At 49.7% G+C, this 18,925-nt stretch overlaps 2 protein-coding genes across 7 annotated transcripts in view; one reads left to right on the top strand and one right to left on the bottom strand.

The window, feature by feature from the left end:
• Positions 1–7,953, top strand: part of RUSC1 (RUN and SH3 domain containing 1) — an 8,598-nt gene extending 645 nt beyond the window's left edge. Inside the window, exons 1-10 of one of the 4 annotated variants that reach the window (XR_003550222.1) lie at positions 712–764; positions 1,055–1,153; positions 1,268–1,344; positions 1,464–1,638; positions 1,716–1,821; positions 2,009–2,055; positions 2,696–3,245; positions 4,813–4,941; positions 7,276–7,551; positions 7,727–7,953. Coding sequence is in view for 3 of the 4 variants with exons in the window: in XM_014589714.2 (XP_014445200.1) it covers positions 1,105–1,153; positions 1,268–1,344; positions 1,464–1,638; positions 1,716–1,821; positions 2,009–2,055; positions 2,696–3,245; positions 4,813–4,941; positions 7,276–7,444 (1,302 nt within the window). In the remaining variant the exon portion in view is untranslated. Of the gene's footprint in view, positions 1–701; positions 808–1,054; positions 1,154–1,267; positions 1,345–1,463; positions 1,639–1,715; positions 1,822–2,008; positions 2,056–2,695; positions 3,246–4,812; positions 4,942–7,016; positions 7,211–7,275 lie in introns of those variants that run through there. The other 3 variants (XM_027773790.1, XM_006153396.3, XM_014589714.2) reach the window with 3 other exon arrangements.
• Positions 7,954–13,314: 5,361 nt separating this feature from the next.
• ASH1L (ASH1 like histone lysine methyltransferase) overlaps positions 13,315–18,925 on the bottom strand; it is a 266,220-nt gene continuing 260,609 nt past the window's right edge. For 2 of the 3 annotated variants that reach the window (XM_027773787.1, XM_027773788.1), the window contains exons 25-27: positions 16,814–16,854; positions 15,482–15,783; positions 13,315–14,634 (exon numbers count right to left, since the gene is read on the bottom strand). In XM_027773787.1, coding sequence (XP_027629588.1) covers positions 14,543–14,634; positions 15,482–15,783; positions 16,814–16,854 — 435 coding nt within the window. In that variant the 3' untranslated portion in view covers positions 13,315–14,542. The remainder of the gene's footprint in view (positions 14,635–15,481; positions 15,784–16,813; positions 16,855–18,925) is intronic. The other variant, XM_006153395.3, reaches the window with a different exon arrangement.

Here is an 18,925-nt window from a genome sequence, read left to right as displayed (position 1 = left end):
CCACCTCGTCCGCCGAAGGCCCCTCGCTGGACCAGGAGCCCACCGCCTCCGCCCAGGCTACGTAAGAGGACGCGGGCAAGCCCCGCGGGCCACGCCTCAGGCGAGGCCGCCCCGCCCGCCCCAGGACCCGCCCACTGTCGCCCGGCCCGCATTTTTTAAAAAATAAAGTTTCCTGGCTTAGTCCACCCTTCAACTTGGGCAGACCCAACAAGCTCACTGGCTCCGGGGACCCTGGCCTCGCTCCCAGTCTGGGGTTCGAGGGTCGCTGCTCTTCCCGCTGTGTGGTCCAGGACGCGGGCGTGCCCGCCTCCATATCCGACCTAGGAGGGTCCCAGCAAGTCCATTTAGGGACCTGGGGTCACACCCTCTGCAGAATCCCTTGGCCGATCCAGTTCTGGCCTGACCCCACCTGGCTCAGGAAGGGTGGGGGCGACGGTCCCGGAGCTCATTGGCTCCTAAGAAGTTCCGGCCATGCCCTGCCCCTAGTGGGGGCCGTGCCCCTAGTGGGGTGTAGGGGGCATAGATGCTGACCCGGGACTTGGCTTCCCCTTTCCGGCGCCTTCCAGTCTCCCAATCCTTGGGTTTTGCCTCCCTCCGTCTCCCTTCCCTTTCCCGTCTGTCTGTCTTTCCATTGGTCCGGGCTCCTCACGTGCTCCCCGAGTTTCCGCGGGTGGGACGGGGCCCGGGGCGGGGCGCAGAGCTGCACCTCCCTTTCCTAGCCCAGTCATCTCCCGCCCCACAGGCCCCAGCCGGGCAGGCGGGAGGTGAGCGCCGCTGTCCCCCTCCGGGACTTCCGGCATCGAGGAGGTGGGGGCCGGGCCCTGAGGAAGGGACTTGGGGACCAGGGCGGCCATGGGGGGTAGAGGGGGCTGGAGGTGTGCAAGATTTCTCTCCGGGGCCGGGTCGAGCTGTCCTATGCTCCACGCGGCCCTGCGCCCCCTCTCCCCAAGATCTTTCAGGGGTGCTGCATTCCCGCGGGAGGTGACCCACGCGGGAGCTGGGAGTCTCAGGGGTGACCCTTGGTAAGTGTCACTGCGTCCTTCCCTTACTCCAGTCCGTAGTTCCTGGTCATTTGCCGGCGTTTCCGGGGCCCAGCGGCTGTGGATGGCAGAAGCCCAGGGTGGGACTGGACAGCTGCAGGAGCAGAAGAAAGGTAGGACACCCCGACTGTGGCCCCGGGCTTCTGAGGAGCTGCCTCTCCATGTCCCCTGGGTATTCCTGGGAAGACACCGGGGCTGTGACGCATCGTCCCTTCCCTCCCGGCCAGGTCTCCTGATAGCCGTCAGCGCCTCCGTGGATAAGATCATCTCCCACTTCGGGGCCGCCCGGAACTTGGTTCAGAAGGTGAAGGTGGCTGCGAGGAGGAGGTTGGGAGCGAGGCGATTAATGTAGCTCTGGGGGCTCAGACACTGTTGGCATGACTTGGGGTATCTCTGGACCCACCCGCATTGCGCCACCTGCAGGCCCAGTTGGGGGATAGCCGACTGAGCCCGGATGTTGGGCACCTGGTGCTGACCACCCTCTGCCCGGCCCTCCACGCCCTGGTGGCCGACGGGCTGAAGCCTTTCCGGAAGGATCTCATCACCGGGCAACGCAGGAGCAGCCCCTGGAGCGTGGTGGAGGCGTCGGTGAAGCCAGGTACTCACCTGGGAGGTACTCGCCTGCGGAGGCGGCGGGCTGGGCCAGGCCCGACTGACCACGCCCCATGTGCTCAGGCTCCAGCCCCTGTGCCCTGGGCACCCTGTACAGCCAGGTCAGCCGTCTGGCCCCGCTGAGCAGCAGCCGCAGCCGCTTCCATGCCTTCATCCTGGGCCTCCTCAAGTGAGTGGCCTTCTCCCACTGTCTTTCCCGACCCGGGGACTGCAGGGACGTCATGGGTGGGACCCAGTCATGAGCTCCATGTCCCCAGAGAAACCCTCCCTTCTCCCCATCTCCTCTCCCCACCCCACCCACCCCCAGGGGGCTGAATTCCTCTGTCTCCCGAACTTCTTCCCTTTTCCTCCACCAGCACGAAGCAGCTGGAGCTGTGGTTTTCCAGTCTCCAGGAAGATGCAGGTCAGAGGCTGGATGGGAGAGGGGTGGGGTGCTGGGCTGGGAGGGAGGAGCCTGGGCTGGCATCTCTCCTGCTGCCCTCTCTGACCCGCGATATTAATCCATGTTTCCAGTCTTACTAAAACTCTTCCAAGGCGCTCCATTGCCCAGAGGAGCACCAGAGCTCCTGGGCAAGACCCAGAGCCTCTATTATGGAGCCCCCTCCTTGTTCTCCTGCCTCCAGGTTCAGGGCTTTCCCTGGTCTGCAAGTTTTTCCTGCCCCAGGGCCTGCTTAGGCTGTCCCTCCTCCCAGAATCCCCTGCCCTCCTGCTTCCTCAGGCATTTCATTCCTCCTCAGGGAGGCCCCCCCTGCACCCTCAGACTAGGCCACCCCCACCCCTACTCTGCATGTGCTCCCAGAGCCCACCTGCCCATCTCCTTTCCACTGTCCCTCAGGTATCTGTCACCATGTGATCTGCTGTGTCTCCTTCTAGGCCATGGTTTCACACAGGCAGGGACCTGGCAGTCGTATGGCCACCATGTGCCCCTCACTCCCTGCCCAGTGCCTAGCACAGTGCGGCCTGGAAGGGTGCTCGTGACTGAGGCCGGGGTTCCTCTGGCACTGAGCTGGGACAGGGCCTGATGCTGGCTTGCTCTTCTCCAGGCCTGCTGTCCCTGCTGTACCTGCCCACGGGATTCTTCTCCCTGGCCCGGGGCGGCTGCCCCTCCCTGTCCACGGAGCTGCTGCTCCTGCTCCAGCCGCTGTCAGTGCTCACCTTCCACCTGGACCTGCTCTTTGAGCACCACCACCACCTGCCCCTGGGCCCGCCTCAGGGCCCAGCCCCTGCAGGCCCGCCTCCAGCCCTGCAGCAGACTGTGCAAGCCGTGCTGCACTGGGGGGGCCGGCTGGCCCAGAGCCTTCGGGGAGCCTCTGGGGAGGCCGCGCCGGGCCCTGTGGCTGCCCCCAGCCCTCCTGCAACAGGCAGCTGGTGGGAACAGCTGACCCAGGCCTCCCGGGTCTATGCCTCTGGGGGCACAGAGGGCTTCCCTCTTCCCCGGTGGGGACCCAGGCGTCGTGGGACTGCAGCCGAGAGTGCACAGGAGAGACCCCCACCCGCAGAGGAAGCAGCGCCAGGCAGAGGCGTGTGGCTGGGGAGGCTGTTTGGAGTGCCTGGGGGCGCCACGGAGACTGAGAATGGAGCCATCAAGTCCAGGTACCCAGGACCTTCTGATCCTCTCTCAGGGTCCCCAGGGCCTCATTTGGGACTCCCTATTTTTTTTTTTTAAAGAATTATTTATTTATTTATTTCCATTTGCTATTGTTATTTTTTTTTTCTTTATTTGATGAGAGAGAGAGAGAGAGAGAGAGAGAGAGAAGAGAGAGAGAGAGAGAGAGAGAGAAAGGGAAAGTGAGAAAGCAAGCTGCCAGGTCCAGGACTTGAACCATGGTTGGCCTTGTGGGAATCCAGCGCCTTTATCCACCACGCCACCTGCTGGCCCCAGTAACTCATTTGGGACTCTTTATGAAGATCCCTTAGTTGATTGAAAGCTAAAAATGGTTGCATACTCCAATAGTTTCTTTTTCATGGTTATATAAGTACTGTTCTTGATTTTGCCTCTTGGCCCTCAGACTCTAAATTATTTACTATCTGGACTTTTAATAAAAAAAAAAAAAAAAAAAGGTTTGCTGGCCTCTGCTCTTGGGCTTGGTGTGAGTGGCCTTTTAACGGAGCCTCTCTGGATCTCAGTCTGTGGAGACCCTGCTGGTGCCTAAGCCCCTTGGGACTTTAGGTGCTTTAGACCTTTGTTGTCATCCCCTAATCACCCTGAGGCATTGGTGTCCTGCAACTGCCATGCTGCCTCAGCAGTGACCAACTCTTCTTGTTCTTTTTTTTTTTTTTTTTTCCTAGAGGGCACATGCTTTCACCACAGAAAGAGAGACAGAGAGAGGGAGAGAGAGAGCACGCACTGTGGGGAACAGTCATGCTGCAATCCCTTCTCCACTCTCCGTTTGGGATTTTGGGGCACGTATGCACGTGTCTGGCATGTTTCTCAAACTGCCAGCACTGGGACTTGAACCTGTATGATTAGCCTTATGGGATCTGGTTGCCTTGACCACTAGACCATGAACCTGGCCCATTTTTTTTTTTTTTTGAGAGATTTTCACTGTAGGGCGTGTGTGCTCGCCAGACAGACAGAGAGAGACATAGAGACAGAAAGCGAGAAATCACCCCCCGGGGGGAATGGTCACGCCGCAATCCCTTCTCCTCCATTCTCCTCTCGGGATCTTGGGCACGCACGCACACACGCCCGGAGTGAGTTTTAAGCCACCGGGTCCGGGACACGAACCGCGGTCGACTACGTGGGAGTCCAGCGACATAGCCATTACGCTAACTGCTGGTTCCCGACCTGGCCCATTTTTAAACAAGTTTTTATTTTTTCTTCCATGAACGAGATAGAGACAGAGACAGAGACATAGCACCCCAACAGCGTCTTGGCACTGTAACGCACCAGCTTCAGCCAGCCTTGAATCATGGGCACACATGTGCCTGCTTATTTACGGAGGCCTCTGGATGTGAACTGGGAACCTTCTCATATGGGTCAGCCTTCCAAAGCACCCCATTTTACTGCTGCACTGCATCTGGCCCCTGGACCTCTTTGGAACCAGTCATTCTCGGCCAGCGGCCAAGGGGTCAGCCTCTCCTCTCCTCTTATTCTGGCCTCATGGGTCCTTTTTCTGGAGGTGGAGTGACTTCTGTGACCCAGTGTTCTTTCTTCCAGGAGACCATCCAGCTGGCTGCCCCCAACAGTGAGTGTGTTGGCTCTGGTGAAGCGGGGGGCACCCCCTGAGACTCCTTCTCCTCCTGAGGAACTCGAGGTCTCGGTGCCCAGTGTGGTGCAGAACCACAGGTAAGGTGGGGAGACTGCTCTGAGGTGTAACCATGCGTGCTGTTTTATGTGTGTGTTTCTGTCTGCACGGAGTGGGCGGGAGATCCCGTGGAAGACACTGGGCTTTAAAATCGCACAGTGCTTAGATCAGCAGATGGGGGACCAGCAGTTAGCGTAATGGCTATGTTGCTGAACTCCCATGTAGCCGACCCCGGTTTGAGTCCCGGACCTGATGGCTTAAACTTACACCAGGAGTGCATGCGCGTCCATACCTAAGATCCCAAGAGGAGAATGGAGGAGAAGGGACTGCAGTGTGGCCATCCCCCCTGGGGGGTGATTTCTCGGTTTCTGTCTCTCTGTTTCTCTCTGTCTTTCTGGCGAGCACACGTGCCCTATAGCAAAAACCTCTACCAAAAAAAAAAAAACAAAAAACCGGACAGTGCTTAGTTTATATTGTATCTTTTCTATTTTTATTGGCATGACATTAATTTACCTGAGACTTAGTTTCTTCCTCTTTAAAAAGATCATTTATTTATGTATTTATTTTTAAATTCCTTTTTTATTTTTTTTTGGTAGAGGTTTTTACCTTACAGGGCATGTGCTCCCCAGGGGAGATTGCCATGCTGCAGTCCTTTCTCCTCCATTCTATTCCTGGAAACGGGCACGGATGCGCACGTGTCTGGCATGAATTTCAAGCCACTGGGTCCAGGACTTGAACTGTGGTCAGCCATGTGGGAATCCAGCGACATACTGCAACGCCGTCTGCTGGCCCTGAGAGAGTAATTTATAATGCCTTTATTATGGTCCTTGAGAAGATTAAACATAATTTTACAAAAACATCAAGCGCCCAGCAGGTGCCCAGTTAGTGGTGACGTTTTTACCGCTCTGTGTGTACACTGAGGGGTTGTGCATCCCTTTAGGGGGTCTTCTAATTTGGCACCGGGCTGCTTCTACTTTGGGGTATTGTTCAAGTCCTCTCAGCCCACCAAATTACACCTGCTGATTTTTCATTCACTCGGCCGTATTTTTCCGGTACTTATATGGGACAAGCATTATGCAGGGGAGGAGAGCCAAAGGTAGGCGTCTTGGAATCCCCACCCTCTGCTTCAGTGGGAATACCAGTGGGGCTGGCGGGCGGTATGGCCATACCCCTGGGGGCGCTGGACTCCCATATGGCCAACCACGGTTTGAGTCCCAGATTTGGTGACTTGCTTTCTTACTTTCTTTCTCTCTCACTCTGGTCAAATTAAAATAAATCAAGTTAAATAAAATAATTCTTAAAAATATAAAAAATGGGCAATTACAATGTAATATGGTAAGACTAGGAAAGAAAGACCAAGTCCTTTGGGGCTGTGTAGACGGCTTCTTCCCCAGTCTGGGGGACTCAGGCCCCGTGACAGTGTGGAGGTGTGCATCCGGCAGGAGAGTCTGGAGGCCCAAGTGTAGTGAGAAAGGAACTGTGGGTACATGGGGGTTGTGGCTGAAGTGGGGGTGCAGACAGCAGTGATGGCAAAGCTGGAGGAGTGAGGAGCCTGACTTTATTCTGAAGTTGGGGGGACCCCTTCAGGGTGGTAAGCCTAGAAATGACACATTTGCTTATGTTTTAACAAGAGCTCTGAGTGCTGTGTGCAGAATGGGCCGGGGGAGCGTGGCCAGGAGAGGTCCCTGCAGACCAGTTAGTGTCCACGCAGTGGCCCAGAGGAAGGGCAGAGGCCCTGGGTGGTGGGCTGGGGTTGAAGACAGAGCTGGCTGCTGCAGCGGTGCAGTGGGGATGCCACGCTCTGAGGCTGAAGCCATGGGGAAGGTTCCAGGGTCACGTCTTCAGGCCTCCCTGTGCACACACGTGCACGCACATGCCTGGGGCCTGGCTGGCTGAGGCTGGTGTGGATCAGTGTGAAAACTCTTGGGGGTGCTCTCTTTCTCATGGAGACAAATGAATAAACTTAAAAATAAGTGTGCAAAAAAGAGAGAGGACTAGATGGAGCAGTAGGAGATACGGGCCCCGGGCAGGTTTGGTAATGGATTAGATGGGAGGACTGGTCCGCCCAGGCTTCTGCCCGGAGTAGCTGGGTAGAAAGTGGCGCTGTGTATCGTAGGCACTGGAGGGTCTGGTTTGGAGGGCGAAGACAAGTCATTTCGTTTAGATTGGAAGCACCCGAGAGAAGTGCTGATAGCGTCAAGTAAGCAGCCGGAGTGCGGTTCGTGCTTAGAGGGATGGGGCCCCAGATAGAAGTGATGGTCCCCGAGTCTCTTCCCGAGTCCAGTGTTCCCTGAGCTGAACCACAAGGGTGCTCCACACAGGTTTGGGACAGCTGGCCACCCCACCTCCCAGCATCCTCCTCTGGCTCCCTGTAGGGCGGTTCGGGCTCTCTGTGACCACACCGCGGCGGGACCTGACCAGCTGAGCTTCCGGCGCGGGGAAGTGCTGCGTGTCATCGCCACAGTGGATGAGGACTGGCTCCGCTGCGGGAGGGATGGCACGGAGGGGCTGGTGCCTGTGGGGTACACCTCCCTTGTTCTCTAGCCCTGGGACCTTTTCCTTTCCTGCGTATGCGTCTCCCCATCACCTGGGAATGGAGTGGCCCGCGAACACTAACCCATGTACACAGCAGCGTTCTCCTCGTCTGCAAGGTGACGTTTCCCACACGCACTCCTGCTAAGATTGAAAATAAACTTTCCTTCTTCCCTCCCATGCCCATCTGTAAGGTGAAATCTGCTCTTCTGCAAATATTTAAAAAGAATCCCCTCCATGCAGCCCCTTTCCTCTTTCCTTCCTGTAAGAGGGGGCGTCTTTCTATCCGCGCAGTGGAAACCCAGCCTCCTCCACCTTCGCCATCCGGTGGACTTGCCGGTACAGTAGATGCCGCGGTGTCCTCCCTGCGAATGGAGCCGCCCCGCCTCCCGCGTTGCCTGTATTCATGATGTACTCACACTGTACGCTGTGCGAGGCGCCGAAGCCTGGGCACCCCTGGGCGGGCTGCGGTGTTGGTCTGCCTCCTTCCTCCTTTGTCCCAATAAAGTGCGGGAGTCCAGTGTGCGTCTGTCACTGCGGGTTTCAGGGCGGAAGCTGTGGGGAGGGAGAGGCCGTCCAGGAGGCGAGAGACAGGTGCTTCCTTCCCAGCCCGGGCTCAGTTCGTTTCCTGAGGAGCGAAGCGGCCAGACGGCAGCTGCATCTCACAGGTGCGCCTCTGCTCAGAGACACTGGCTTTGTTTTGTTAGGCTGGGAGCCCGAGCATGGGGGAGGAAGGCAGACTTAGCCCTTGACATTATTCTCATTAGATTCCTATCTGAGGTAAGGACTAGAGTTGCCAGAAGTGACACTTTTTTTCTATTTAGATCACTCTGGTGATGCAGTATCAAGTGGAAGCTGGTGAGCAGGTGGTTGGGGTGGCTGGATCCCGCATGGCGGGTTTGAGTTCTAGACCTGGCAGCTTGAAAAACACACCTGGGTGTGTGTGTGCATGCCCCAAATCCCAAGAGGACAGAGAAGGAATTGAAGTGTGGCCATCCGCCCTGGGGGATGCTTTCTCACTTTCCCTCTCCCTCCCTCTCTCTGGCAAGTGCACATGCCCTATAGGAAATAGAAAACAAAAGTCAAAACAAAAAATCCTGACATTGGTCACTTTTTTTTTTTAATAATTATTTAACTTTATTTATTTTAATTTGACCAGGAAGGGAGAGAGAGAGAGAGAGAGAGAGAGAGAGAGAGAGAGAGAACGAAAGTGAGAAAGCAAGCCAGCAAGTCCAGGATGCGAACTGTGATCGGCCATGTGAGAGTCCAGAGTCCCCAACCACCACACCACCTGCTGGCCCCGACATCTGTAACTTTTTAAGGAGTGAGTTTCCTTTTGGTCAAGATAATGAAGCCTTTTTCTTTTTTAAAAAAGTTATTTTTGTTTAACTTTATTCATTTATTTATTTTAAAATTTCACCAGAGAGGGACAGAGTGAGAGATTGGGAGGTCAGAACGCAAACTGCTAGGTCTGCTTAGGGATTTGAACTGTGGTGAGCCATGTAGGAGTCCAGTGTCCTTAACCACCATGTCACCTGCTGGCCCCAAGATAATGAAGTCTTTTTCTTTTAAAGAATTACCTAACTTTAATTTGACCAGAGAAGGACAGAGGGAGAGAGAGAGTGAGAAAGCAGGCCACCAGATCGGGGACTCGAACCATGGTGGGCCATGTGAGAGTACCAAAGCCCTAAGCCACCACACCACCTGCTGGCCCAATAATGGGAAACCTTTAAAATGCTACAGAGGTTTCAGGACAGAGCTGGGTATCACTATAGAGGGTTGTCTACCTAGACAGAGGAGAAATCACCAAAAGTTTAGAGTGGGAAGCCATAATCGTAACCAGATAGCAGGAAAGTTAGAAGGTGTGAACTGTGCAGTGAAATGGCAAAGAAATCTGTAACTTTTCCTTTACCTACGGGAACTTGGTTAAAGACAATGGCTGGTGAGAGGCAAGGAGGCTAGTGAAATTGAACTCTTAGAGCCAAAGCTCTGGAAGTACTCAGGAACAGACCAGTCTAGAATCAGATACCTCGTTCTTTTGTCCTTCTCTAAAGGCTGCCCAATCCTGGCAAATTCGTGTTACTCCTCTGGCCCCTGCTCTCATTGTTGCTTGTGTTTAGCTGCTCTCTCGATTTTAGACTCAGTATAATTTCAAATATTTTCTAGGGTGATGTTTCCCAAACTAGATTCTGAGGGCCTCTAGGAATCCTGTTATATTTCTAGAAGTCTAGTTGAGACTTCAATGGCAAATCACTACCACACAAGAAGCTGAATTCTGTGTTGTTTAAAGTTACATAATGGCAGACACGGAAGACTGCTCATCGCTCTGACACTGGGACCAGCGTTTCTCCGAGTGACACCTGCAGGGCAGTCTCGAGGGGCCCATGATTCTTAGGTTTTAGGAACTCTGATGTGGAGCTCTCATTTCCTGTCACTCCATCTGCCTCTCCTGACTCCTCTTTCCTGTCCTTAGTTTTGGAGGGCTAACCATTACTACTGTGAACTCTAGAACCACGTTGTTGAAGCCAGTGAGCTCTGGTCTGATGTGACATGTGTAGTCAGAACTAGATGGTTCATGGGTTCATGTAGATGGGCATAGAACTGTGGGACCTTCTTACTAAACAGGAAATACACCAAGCAACGGTAGAAAATAGTTTTGTAGCATTATTATGTATCTAGGAGAGCTTGGACTGGATACCAAAGATTAAAAATTAAAGATAAACTTAAGAGGACCAGCCAGTGGCACGGTGGTTAAAGTAGCTGGATTCCACATGGCCAACTGCATGGTGTGAGTCCTGTGCCCAGCAGCCTGAAAAATGTGCAGAGTGCATGAGCATGCCTGCTCGAAATTCTGAGTGCAGAAGGGACTGTGGTGTGGCCACCATCCCTGGGGGTTGCTTTTTCTGTCTCTCTCCATTGAGGATGCATGTCCTATAGCAAATTAAAAAAATAAAAAGCGGGGACCAGCAGTTAGCGTAATGGCTATGTCGCTGGACTCCCATATAGTCACCTGCAGTTTGCGCCCCGGACCCGGTGACTTAAAACTCACTCCAGGCACGTGTGTGTGTGTGTGCCCAAGATCCCGAGAATGGAGAAGGGTTTGCGGTGTGGCCATCCCCCCTGGGGGGTGATTTCTTGCTTTCTGTCTCTTTGTCTGGTGAGCACACGCGCCCTATAACAAAAACCTCTCCAAAAAAAAAATAAAATAAAAAATAAAAATAAAAAGCTTAAGAGAATTTCACATTAATGCATTCTTCTTGGAGTTATGGAGAGTCTAGTATGCGATGGGGTCACTTTGCCATCTTTAATCTCCCAGTCTTTGCAGGAGTTAGAATTTTATCTTAGGGCGGGACCAGCAGTTAGCTATGTCGTTGGACTCCCATGTAGTCGACCGCAGTTTGAATTCTGGACCTGGTGGCTTAAACTCATACCTGGCGCGTGTGTGTGCATGCCCAAGATCCCGAGAGAATGGAGAAGGGATTGCGGCATGGCCCTGGGGGGTAATCTCTTGTTCCTGTCTTTCTCTGGCAAGTGCATGTGCCCTATGGCAAAAACCTCTCAAAAAAAAAGGAATTTTATCTTAGGGGGCTGGCTGGTGGCGTGGTGGTTAAGGGCGCTGGGCTCCCACATGACTGACCACAGTTTGAGTCCCAGAGCTTGCTTTTTCACTTTTAGTCTGTCCCTCTCTGGTCAAATTAAAATAAATAGATAATTCTTTAACAAGAACAACCATATTATCTCGATTTGTTATGGTATGTTATCAGTTGCCAGAGATAGAATAAATGGGAGGGAGAAAGCATCCCCCAGTGGGAGGTTGGTCACACCGTGACCCTTTCTCCAGTTTTTCATCTTGCTGGGATTTTGGGCATACACACACGTGTGCTCAGCATAATTCCAAACTGCTGGGGACAGGATTTGAACATGTATGATTCAGTCCCTTAACCACCAGGCCATAGGGCCAGCCCTGAGATAGAATTCTTCAGGTCATTTGTCTTTCTACTTTTGAGCAACTATATTCTATTATAGCTGAACTGCCAAGCCTAAATGTCTGACCCATGTCCAGGGCAAAATTTATTTAGGTCTGCCAATTAAAGGTTTTTTTTTTTTTTTTTTTAAGTAGTAGGGTCACTGGCTATTTTGGGAACTTTTCTATTTGTGCACACAGACTGGAGTACTGGCACCAACACTGGTTACTATGTGACTTCTGGCAGATTACTTTTCTTGACCTTCAGTTTCCACTTCCACAAGGTAGGAATAGCAATAACTTCAGGGGCTAGTACTATTATTTACGTGATGATCTCGGCCACGTTAATTAACTGCTCTGTTGCTTCAGTTTCCTCACCCATAAAATTGGGTTTTGGTACCTACCAAAAGCGTCTGTTGTGAGGACTAATAAAGGACTACACGGTAACTATTTATGACAGAAATGGCCTAACAGAGTGGCCTAAAAATGGTAGGTGGCTTGAAATGATTACCCTCAGCCTCAGGGGTTGTAAAAGAGCAATACGGAGGTGTAGAAAGGCACGGCCGGCTCTGAGGAGCGCTGGATATTCCGTGTGGGTGACCACTGTGCCACACTAGAAAGGCCCTGGTACTGAAGAGATGGCTTTGCCCAGTGGTAACAGCAGTGAGTTTGGTCACGTGGGGTCCAGGAGGTTGAAGATGTGGTTTTGGGAAGATCCCCTTGGAAACAGGATAGAGAAAATCCTGGAAGGTACATGGAGGGTAGGAGAGAGGGGAAAAAAGTAGCAAGCTCACCACTCCGCAGTTAGGAAAAGGTTTTTCCATTTAATACTAGACTTTCAAGGATTGAGATGCAAGCTTTTTATGCAATTACATCCAATGTTAAAATTGGTAATACATAATTTACAAAGATTAACATCAAAACAATCATCTATTTAGATATGCTTTTGTAAAAAGGAAATATATTAGCAGCATTTATGTTCTCCGCAATCACACAGCCTACAGACATGCAGACTAACTCGGTATCTATTTGCAGTGATGTAGTGCTTCGCCCCGCGTTTCAAACACCAAAACCCGCCTGGCAGCTGGAGGGTTCTTTTTATTTCGTTATTATAAAATAACCGAAAAATAAAAAAAGGCATTAATTTCTACACCAGTAAGAAAAAACAAGTTTTTGCACTTACCTAACATTTGATTGTCTAAAAAACATTTCAGTTTTTAGTCTTTCAACAAAAGAAAGATAAAATGACAGAGCGTAGTGTCTTTTGCTTCTGTTCTTGCATTTTACAAAGTTTTTTTTCTTTTTCATCTTTTTTAAAATTTTAGTGTTTAACACTATAAAGGAAACATTGAATTTTAATCTCTTTCTTGTCATTTTCTTGCTTTCTGACTAAAAGGAGACCCCCAAAGTGCCCCTAGTCCCACCTCCCTCCCACCCACTCCCTGCAATGAAAAACAAAAGAAATCACTCAAACGGGCTTGGACATGCGATTTTTCCCAGCTCCACACGTGAGTATCTTATACCCAGGTCTCTTAGTAATGTACAGTGCTTCTCTACAGTAAGAAAATACTCCAAACTATTTTCTTAATTCTCTTTTTTCTTTAATAAAATATTTATTTTGCTTTTTCTCTGCTCAAGGGGATCTTTGGCATCCCCTGTCTCTTTTGTTTTGTTTTTATTTTTATTTTTTTTCCTCAAGAATGACACAAAAAGGAGAGAGAGAAAAAAAAGAGAGAGTCAATGGAATGGAAGGCGGTTAAGGTTTCTACCTAAACGAGTCAGAGCGTCGTACACACACATATACACACACATATATACACACACATATATACACACACATATATCCACACACATATACACACATATTTATACACACATATATATATACACACACAACTTGGTAAATTTAAAAACCATCTTTTCTTTTATAAGAACATCTAAAATGTATATGCATATGTATGTCTGAGAAGACAACAAAGCAAAGCTTTTAAAATTTAATTTTTAAAGAGACAGTATAGTCTGGTAACTTCTGGTCAAGAGAATGGGAAGAAAGGAGACACCCTGGATATACCTCCTGATGCTGAAGTCATTCAGAAGGGTGGAGGAGAATGGGACTAGGGGTGAAGAGAACACACTGTCTCTTTAAGAGATGGACACTGAAAACTGTACAATTGAGAAAACAAGTAGTGTTTTCAATTAAGAATCTACACTCACAACAAATACTCTGATAGGTGAATACTGCTGAACAGTTTATGTAGTGACTTCTGTTGAGAGGCAGTTTAGAGTTCTTTTTTATGTAGGGTTTAAAATGATTTTATTTTGAAACGAGTCTCCATTTGCACAGCACAGCAGACACACATGGACCACAGCGCATCAAAAACAGCATGTGTGCTGGCGGGGGCCTGGCTTCTCATTAGAAAAAAGTATGTTCGGCAGGTAACGAAGGGTAAAACAAAAATAGTCACAAGTAGTACAGTGCCCTTCTGACCCCACGGGGGCCTGCCCTAGCCCATGGCTCCATCCTGAGACTGGAGTAGGGCGAGGGGCAGCAGTTTTAAGTGCTTTGACCTGTCGACTACATTTAACGTTGACCTGGCTGGGCAAGAAAGGAGAGAGAAACTTTCCTACTCAGGGATCTGGGATGAGCCCTAGCTACTGTTTCTGTTTTAGGCCCTGGGATAGCTCTTGGAGCCAACAGAGAACAGATGGGGTAGGGGTTGGAGTCCTGGACCTATCCCTTTGGATTTTGAGTTCTACCTGGGTTTAGGGAGCAGCTTCTTAGCAGTGCCAGTGGGATCAGAGGATGACACAGAAAAACCCAAGCTGTGGGGAGGGGCAAGAGCCATAAAGTACCAAGAGGTTCTGGTCATCCCCAGTGTGGTTCTCCCTCCTCTCTACATTATTAACCCTTAGGGTGAAGCAATGGAGAGGAAAATTAATTGAACTGAACTGTCTTGGACAGATTCCCCTTCCTCTTCCCCTCCACTGGCTCCAATGTTTATTAAGTACCTAATGTCAACGACATGGCCCCCCATCCCCCTTGCCTGGACGGACCCTTCCCACCCCTGTCTACACCCAGAGAGCAGGAGGCAGGACTGATTAGTGCCACTGGATCCCAGATGCTTCAGGTTCTCGTTCTTTGAGGGTCACTTCCGAAAGCAGTTTTCTGGGATAAACAACGTACGCCTTCGCAGTTTCCTGCCTGATCCTTCCTCCAGTAAATAGGTCACGTCGATGGCTGAAAGACAAAACCAAAGAGGCTCATCAAATACCCTTCTCCCACTCCTATTCCAGATTTGAACCCTAAGGACAGCGTAAGAATTCACCGAGTCCTTTTCAGACCTATAAGCAATTTGGGTCCTCCTGCAACCCTACATGAAAAAGGTGGTTCTCTGGGGAAGGAGATGATCTTACCTCCCACAGTTTCATTCCCAAGATTTAACTGAAGGTAGGCCTATGAAAGAACTAACCCATTTTTTTAGAACACCTTCCATACCGGGCCAGTAATTAGAAGTTGTTCATTTTATTATTATTTTTTTAAAGTTTATTTCTTCCATGAGTGAGTGAGAAAGAGAGACACAGACAGACATACACATCCGTGATCCAGCCCCAGCCAGTCCCAAATCATGAACACGTGCATATGCCCAGTATGTTAGGGGAGGTCTCTGGACATGAACTCAGAACCTACCTATGTGGGCCAACCTTGCAGAACACTGTGTTACTGGCCCAACCTAGAAGTTGTTCTTTTTCATTCCTTCTTCACTTACCTTCCACTTTTTTAAATTTTTTTTTTTTTTTTTTTTTAAGATTTTTGTCATAGGAGAGGAGAGAGACAGACTCACAGAAAGGGTAAGTGAGAATCAGCTCTGGGGGGAAGGCCATACTGCAATCCCTTCTCCTCCCTTCTGTTCCAGAGGTTTTGGGCACACACGCACGCACGTGCCCAGGGTGATTTTCAAGCTGCCAGGTCTGAGACTTGATCTGCAGTCAGCCACGTGTGAGTCCAGCACCTTAACCATAACACCATCTGCTGGCCCCACCCACCACTCATCTTAAACCCCAGATATGAGTCTGATTCTTCTTACCATTTTTCCCAGGGATTTTTTCAAGGAGATTGAGCAAGATCTGGTTGAGCCGTTCCCGTTGGTTATGCCGTCGCTCCGCAGGGGTGCAGGCTGATTGGGATTCTTGACTACAGTCCTCTGTTTTTTTTTCAACTTCACTGACTTCGGCAGTGGCCCCTTCCCGTTCCGGCTCCTCCAGGCTGGGCATCTCATTGGCCGCTTGTTCCTGACTGGCTAGAACCTCTTCAATCAAGGGCAGAGCATCATCTTCCTGGCCCAGGTCTTTAAGGGGTGGCTTTGAACGCTCAGACTTCCAGGAAGATCTGTCAGATGGATATATAAAATTAGGGCAAGGCTGAGGGAGGTGCTGGGAGAGGAAAGGGGCAGGAAGGTCAAGGCCTGAGGATGGCTTGAGATCCTGGCTGTTAGAGCCTTGACTCGAAGAGACCTGACTCTGTCTTTATCATTATGTGATCACTACTGTTCTCCAAGATAGGGATCCCTAAAATACAGCCAGGCAGGTAAAACTGCTTAGCTGGTTCTGAGTGGTCTAGGAGTACGGAGATGTATGGCAAACCCTGCGATACAACTACACTTAAGTATATAACTGGAGTTTTTACTTTTTAAATCTCTTACATCAATGGCCTAATATTTTTCCTCATGGTTAGCTATGGATAAAGGTAAAGCACTTGTTATGCTTCCACACGACAGATGAGGAAACTGAAGAAAAGCCTTGCATGCTTTTTCCAGGAACACCCTTCATACCTAAAACAAACAAAAATAAAAACTGTGGTCCCAAACTGCTCAGTGGAAGGCAGACCCAGAGCAAATACACCTGGGCAGAGCTTGCAGACCTCTAAAAAAGGCTTTTCTTTTTTTTGGGAGAGGTTTTTGCCATACGGCACGTGTGCTCGCCAGACAGAGAGACAGAAAGCGAGAAATCACCCCCTGGGGGGATGGCAACACCGCAATCCCTTCTCCTCCATTCTCCTCTCGGGATCTTGGGCACGCATGCACACGTGCCCGGCCTGAGTTTTAACCCCCTGGGTCCGGGACTTGAACTGCGGTCGGCTACATGGGAGTCCAGCGACACAGTCATTACACTAACTGCTGGTCCCTAAAAAAAGCTTTTCTGAATCTGCTTCGTTCTGCTCCCAATCTTCTTCTCTATCTCTACTTCTAAAAAATCCTCCTGCCCCTCCTACAGCCCCCCAGTATCTACTGCAGCTCTTCCATAGCAGTGTTGGCACTACATGGGGCCAAAGGCAGAGAATGCCCAGTCCCAGTGGTGGAGTGGAGTGGGTAGCTGCTTGTTCTCTTGCTTCGGGTCCTCACATCCCCCAGCAGACTCACCGCCCTCCGTTCCTCTTGTAGTTGTCTGGGACATAGTGAGGCTGCAGAGAAGAAAAGGGAGAGGTGAATGTTTTAGAGAAGTTAGTTCTGGTCTGGGGCCATTAAGGGTAAGGGTGGTAGGACTAAAATCCTGAAAAGCTGGTGACTGTGTGTTTTATAGTCAGAAGTCTAGTACCTCTAACATAATCTGAAAAAGGTCACAAGTATTTTTTTTTCTTTTTTCCATTCATTTATTTTAATTTGACCAGAGAGAGAGGGGAAGTGAGAAAGCAAGCCACCAGGTCCAGGACTTGAACGTGGTCAACCATGTGGGAGTGTCCAGCGCCTTAACCACCACGCCACCTGCTGGTCCCAAGGTCACAAATTTTTTATTCACATTTTGTAGTCTTGGAATGAGTAGAAGGGATACGCTCAGTTTTCTCTGCCCCATTCTACTTTGTATTTTAAATAGTTAAGGTTGGGGTTTCCAAGCTCATCAGTGAACTGTTGATTAAATGAGCCAGTACAAAGAAGTTTACATGGCAGGAAGGAACCTGGTAGTGTTCATGAGAAGACCAAAGACTAGAAAAATCCAAAACCAAACAAACCATGCCTAAACAAAAAACCCCAGGAACGTATAGGCTTCCTTTACTTTTTTTAGTAATTATTTCTTTATTTAATTCCATTTGTTATTAATATTTTTTAATTTGACCAGAGACAGAGAGAGATAAAGGGGAAGGGAGAAAGCAAGTTGCCAGATCCGGGACATGAACTATGGATGGTCATGTGGGAATCCAGCGCTTTTAACCACCATGCCACCTGCTGGCCCGTAGGCTTCCTTTCTTTCTTTCTTTTTTTTTTTTTAAATAATTAGTTTATTTGACTTTATTTATTTATCCATTTATTTATCTTTACCAGGGAGGGAGAGAGGGAGGGAGGGAGAGAGAGAGAGAGAGAAAGAGAGAGCGAGCGAGTGAGCGATAGTGAGAAAGCAAACCACCAGGTCCAGGACTCGAACCATCTGCTGGCCCAGGCTTCCTTTCTAATAGGTTATTTTTAAGCATTCCAGAGTGACAGCTGTGTGATTAAATAGGCCCAATAAAAGAAGACTCAGAGAGGATGAGTTCAGCTGGGGTTTCATTACTGCAAACATGAAATGGATGACCAAAATCTTTATGGAATTATAAACAACAAAATAATTGGTATATATTTGTAACAACTTCAAGAAAAGACACATAGGAAAAAGGCTGAAAATGTTAACAACAGTTATTTTCTGGGAAGTGGATAACATTAAATTATTTTTCTTAATGTTTCTATACTTCTCAAATTCTATACAGTGATCATGTCTCACACTTTTAACCCAGACAGAACACAAAAAAGCACTGAATTATTTTCACCAAAGATTTTTCAGGGTTCTTGCCATTCTGTTTATTTGCTTCTTAAAATTATGGGTGTGAAAAATTCAACAACAACAACAACAAAAAATCACAAAAATTACAGATGTGGGAATCAACAGCAAAGATTAAAGACAAGTGAGAAAAAAAAAATACCCTCAACTAAGGGGTCTGGCCCTGAGGAATAGTGGCTAAGCTCTGCACAGGGAATCTGATCCTACATGGTTGACCATGGTTCAGTCCCAGCCCCAGTGGCTTGAAAAATTTGCCAGGCATGTGTACATGAGTGCTCCAAATCCTGACAGGATGGAAAAATGATTATGGTGTGACCATGTCCCACTGAGGGGTGCTTTCTCTCTTCCTCTCCTTCTTTCTCTCTCTCATGAGAGCATACACACTCTGACAGAGAGCAAGAGAGAGAGAGAGAGAGAGAGAGAGAGAGAGAAAGAAAGAAAAAGAAAACGCAACCAATGTAAAATACTGTAATGAACAATTTCCCGAGATACAACCCATGTGAGGAAATATATGCGGTTCAAATATCCCTATTAGAGGGCTGGGCCTATGCCTAGTGTTGAGAGCTGGATTCCACAGAGCAGACTATGTGGTCTGAATCTTGGGTACAACAGCTCGAAAAACATACTGTGCAGGTGTCGTATGGACCCAAAACCCCACCGGGATGGAGAAATAGAGGAGGCTATGGTGTGGCCTTGCTCCATTAGAGGGTGCTTTCTCCCTCTCT

The sequence above is a fragment of the Tupaia chinensis genome, unplaced genomic scaffold (assembly GCF_000334495.1).
Source record: "Tupaia chinensis unplaced genomic scaffold, TupChi_1.0 Scaffold000374_1, whole genome shotgun sequence".
Taxonomy (NCBI): domain Eukaryota; kingdom Metazoa; phylum Chordata; class Mammalia; order Scandentia; family Tupaiidae; genus Tupaia; species Tupaia belangeri.
Note: the sequence above shows the minus strand (reverse complement) of the source record. Positions and strands in the feature narration are given on the sequence as shown.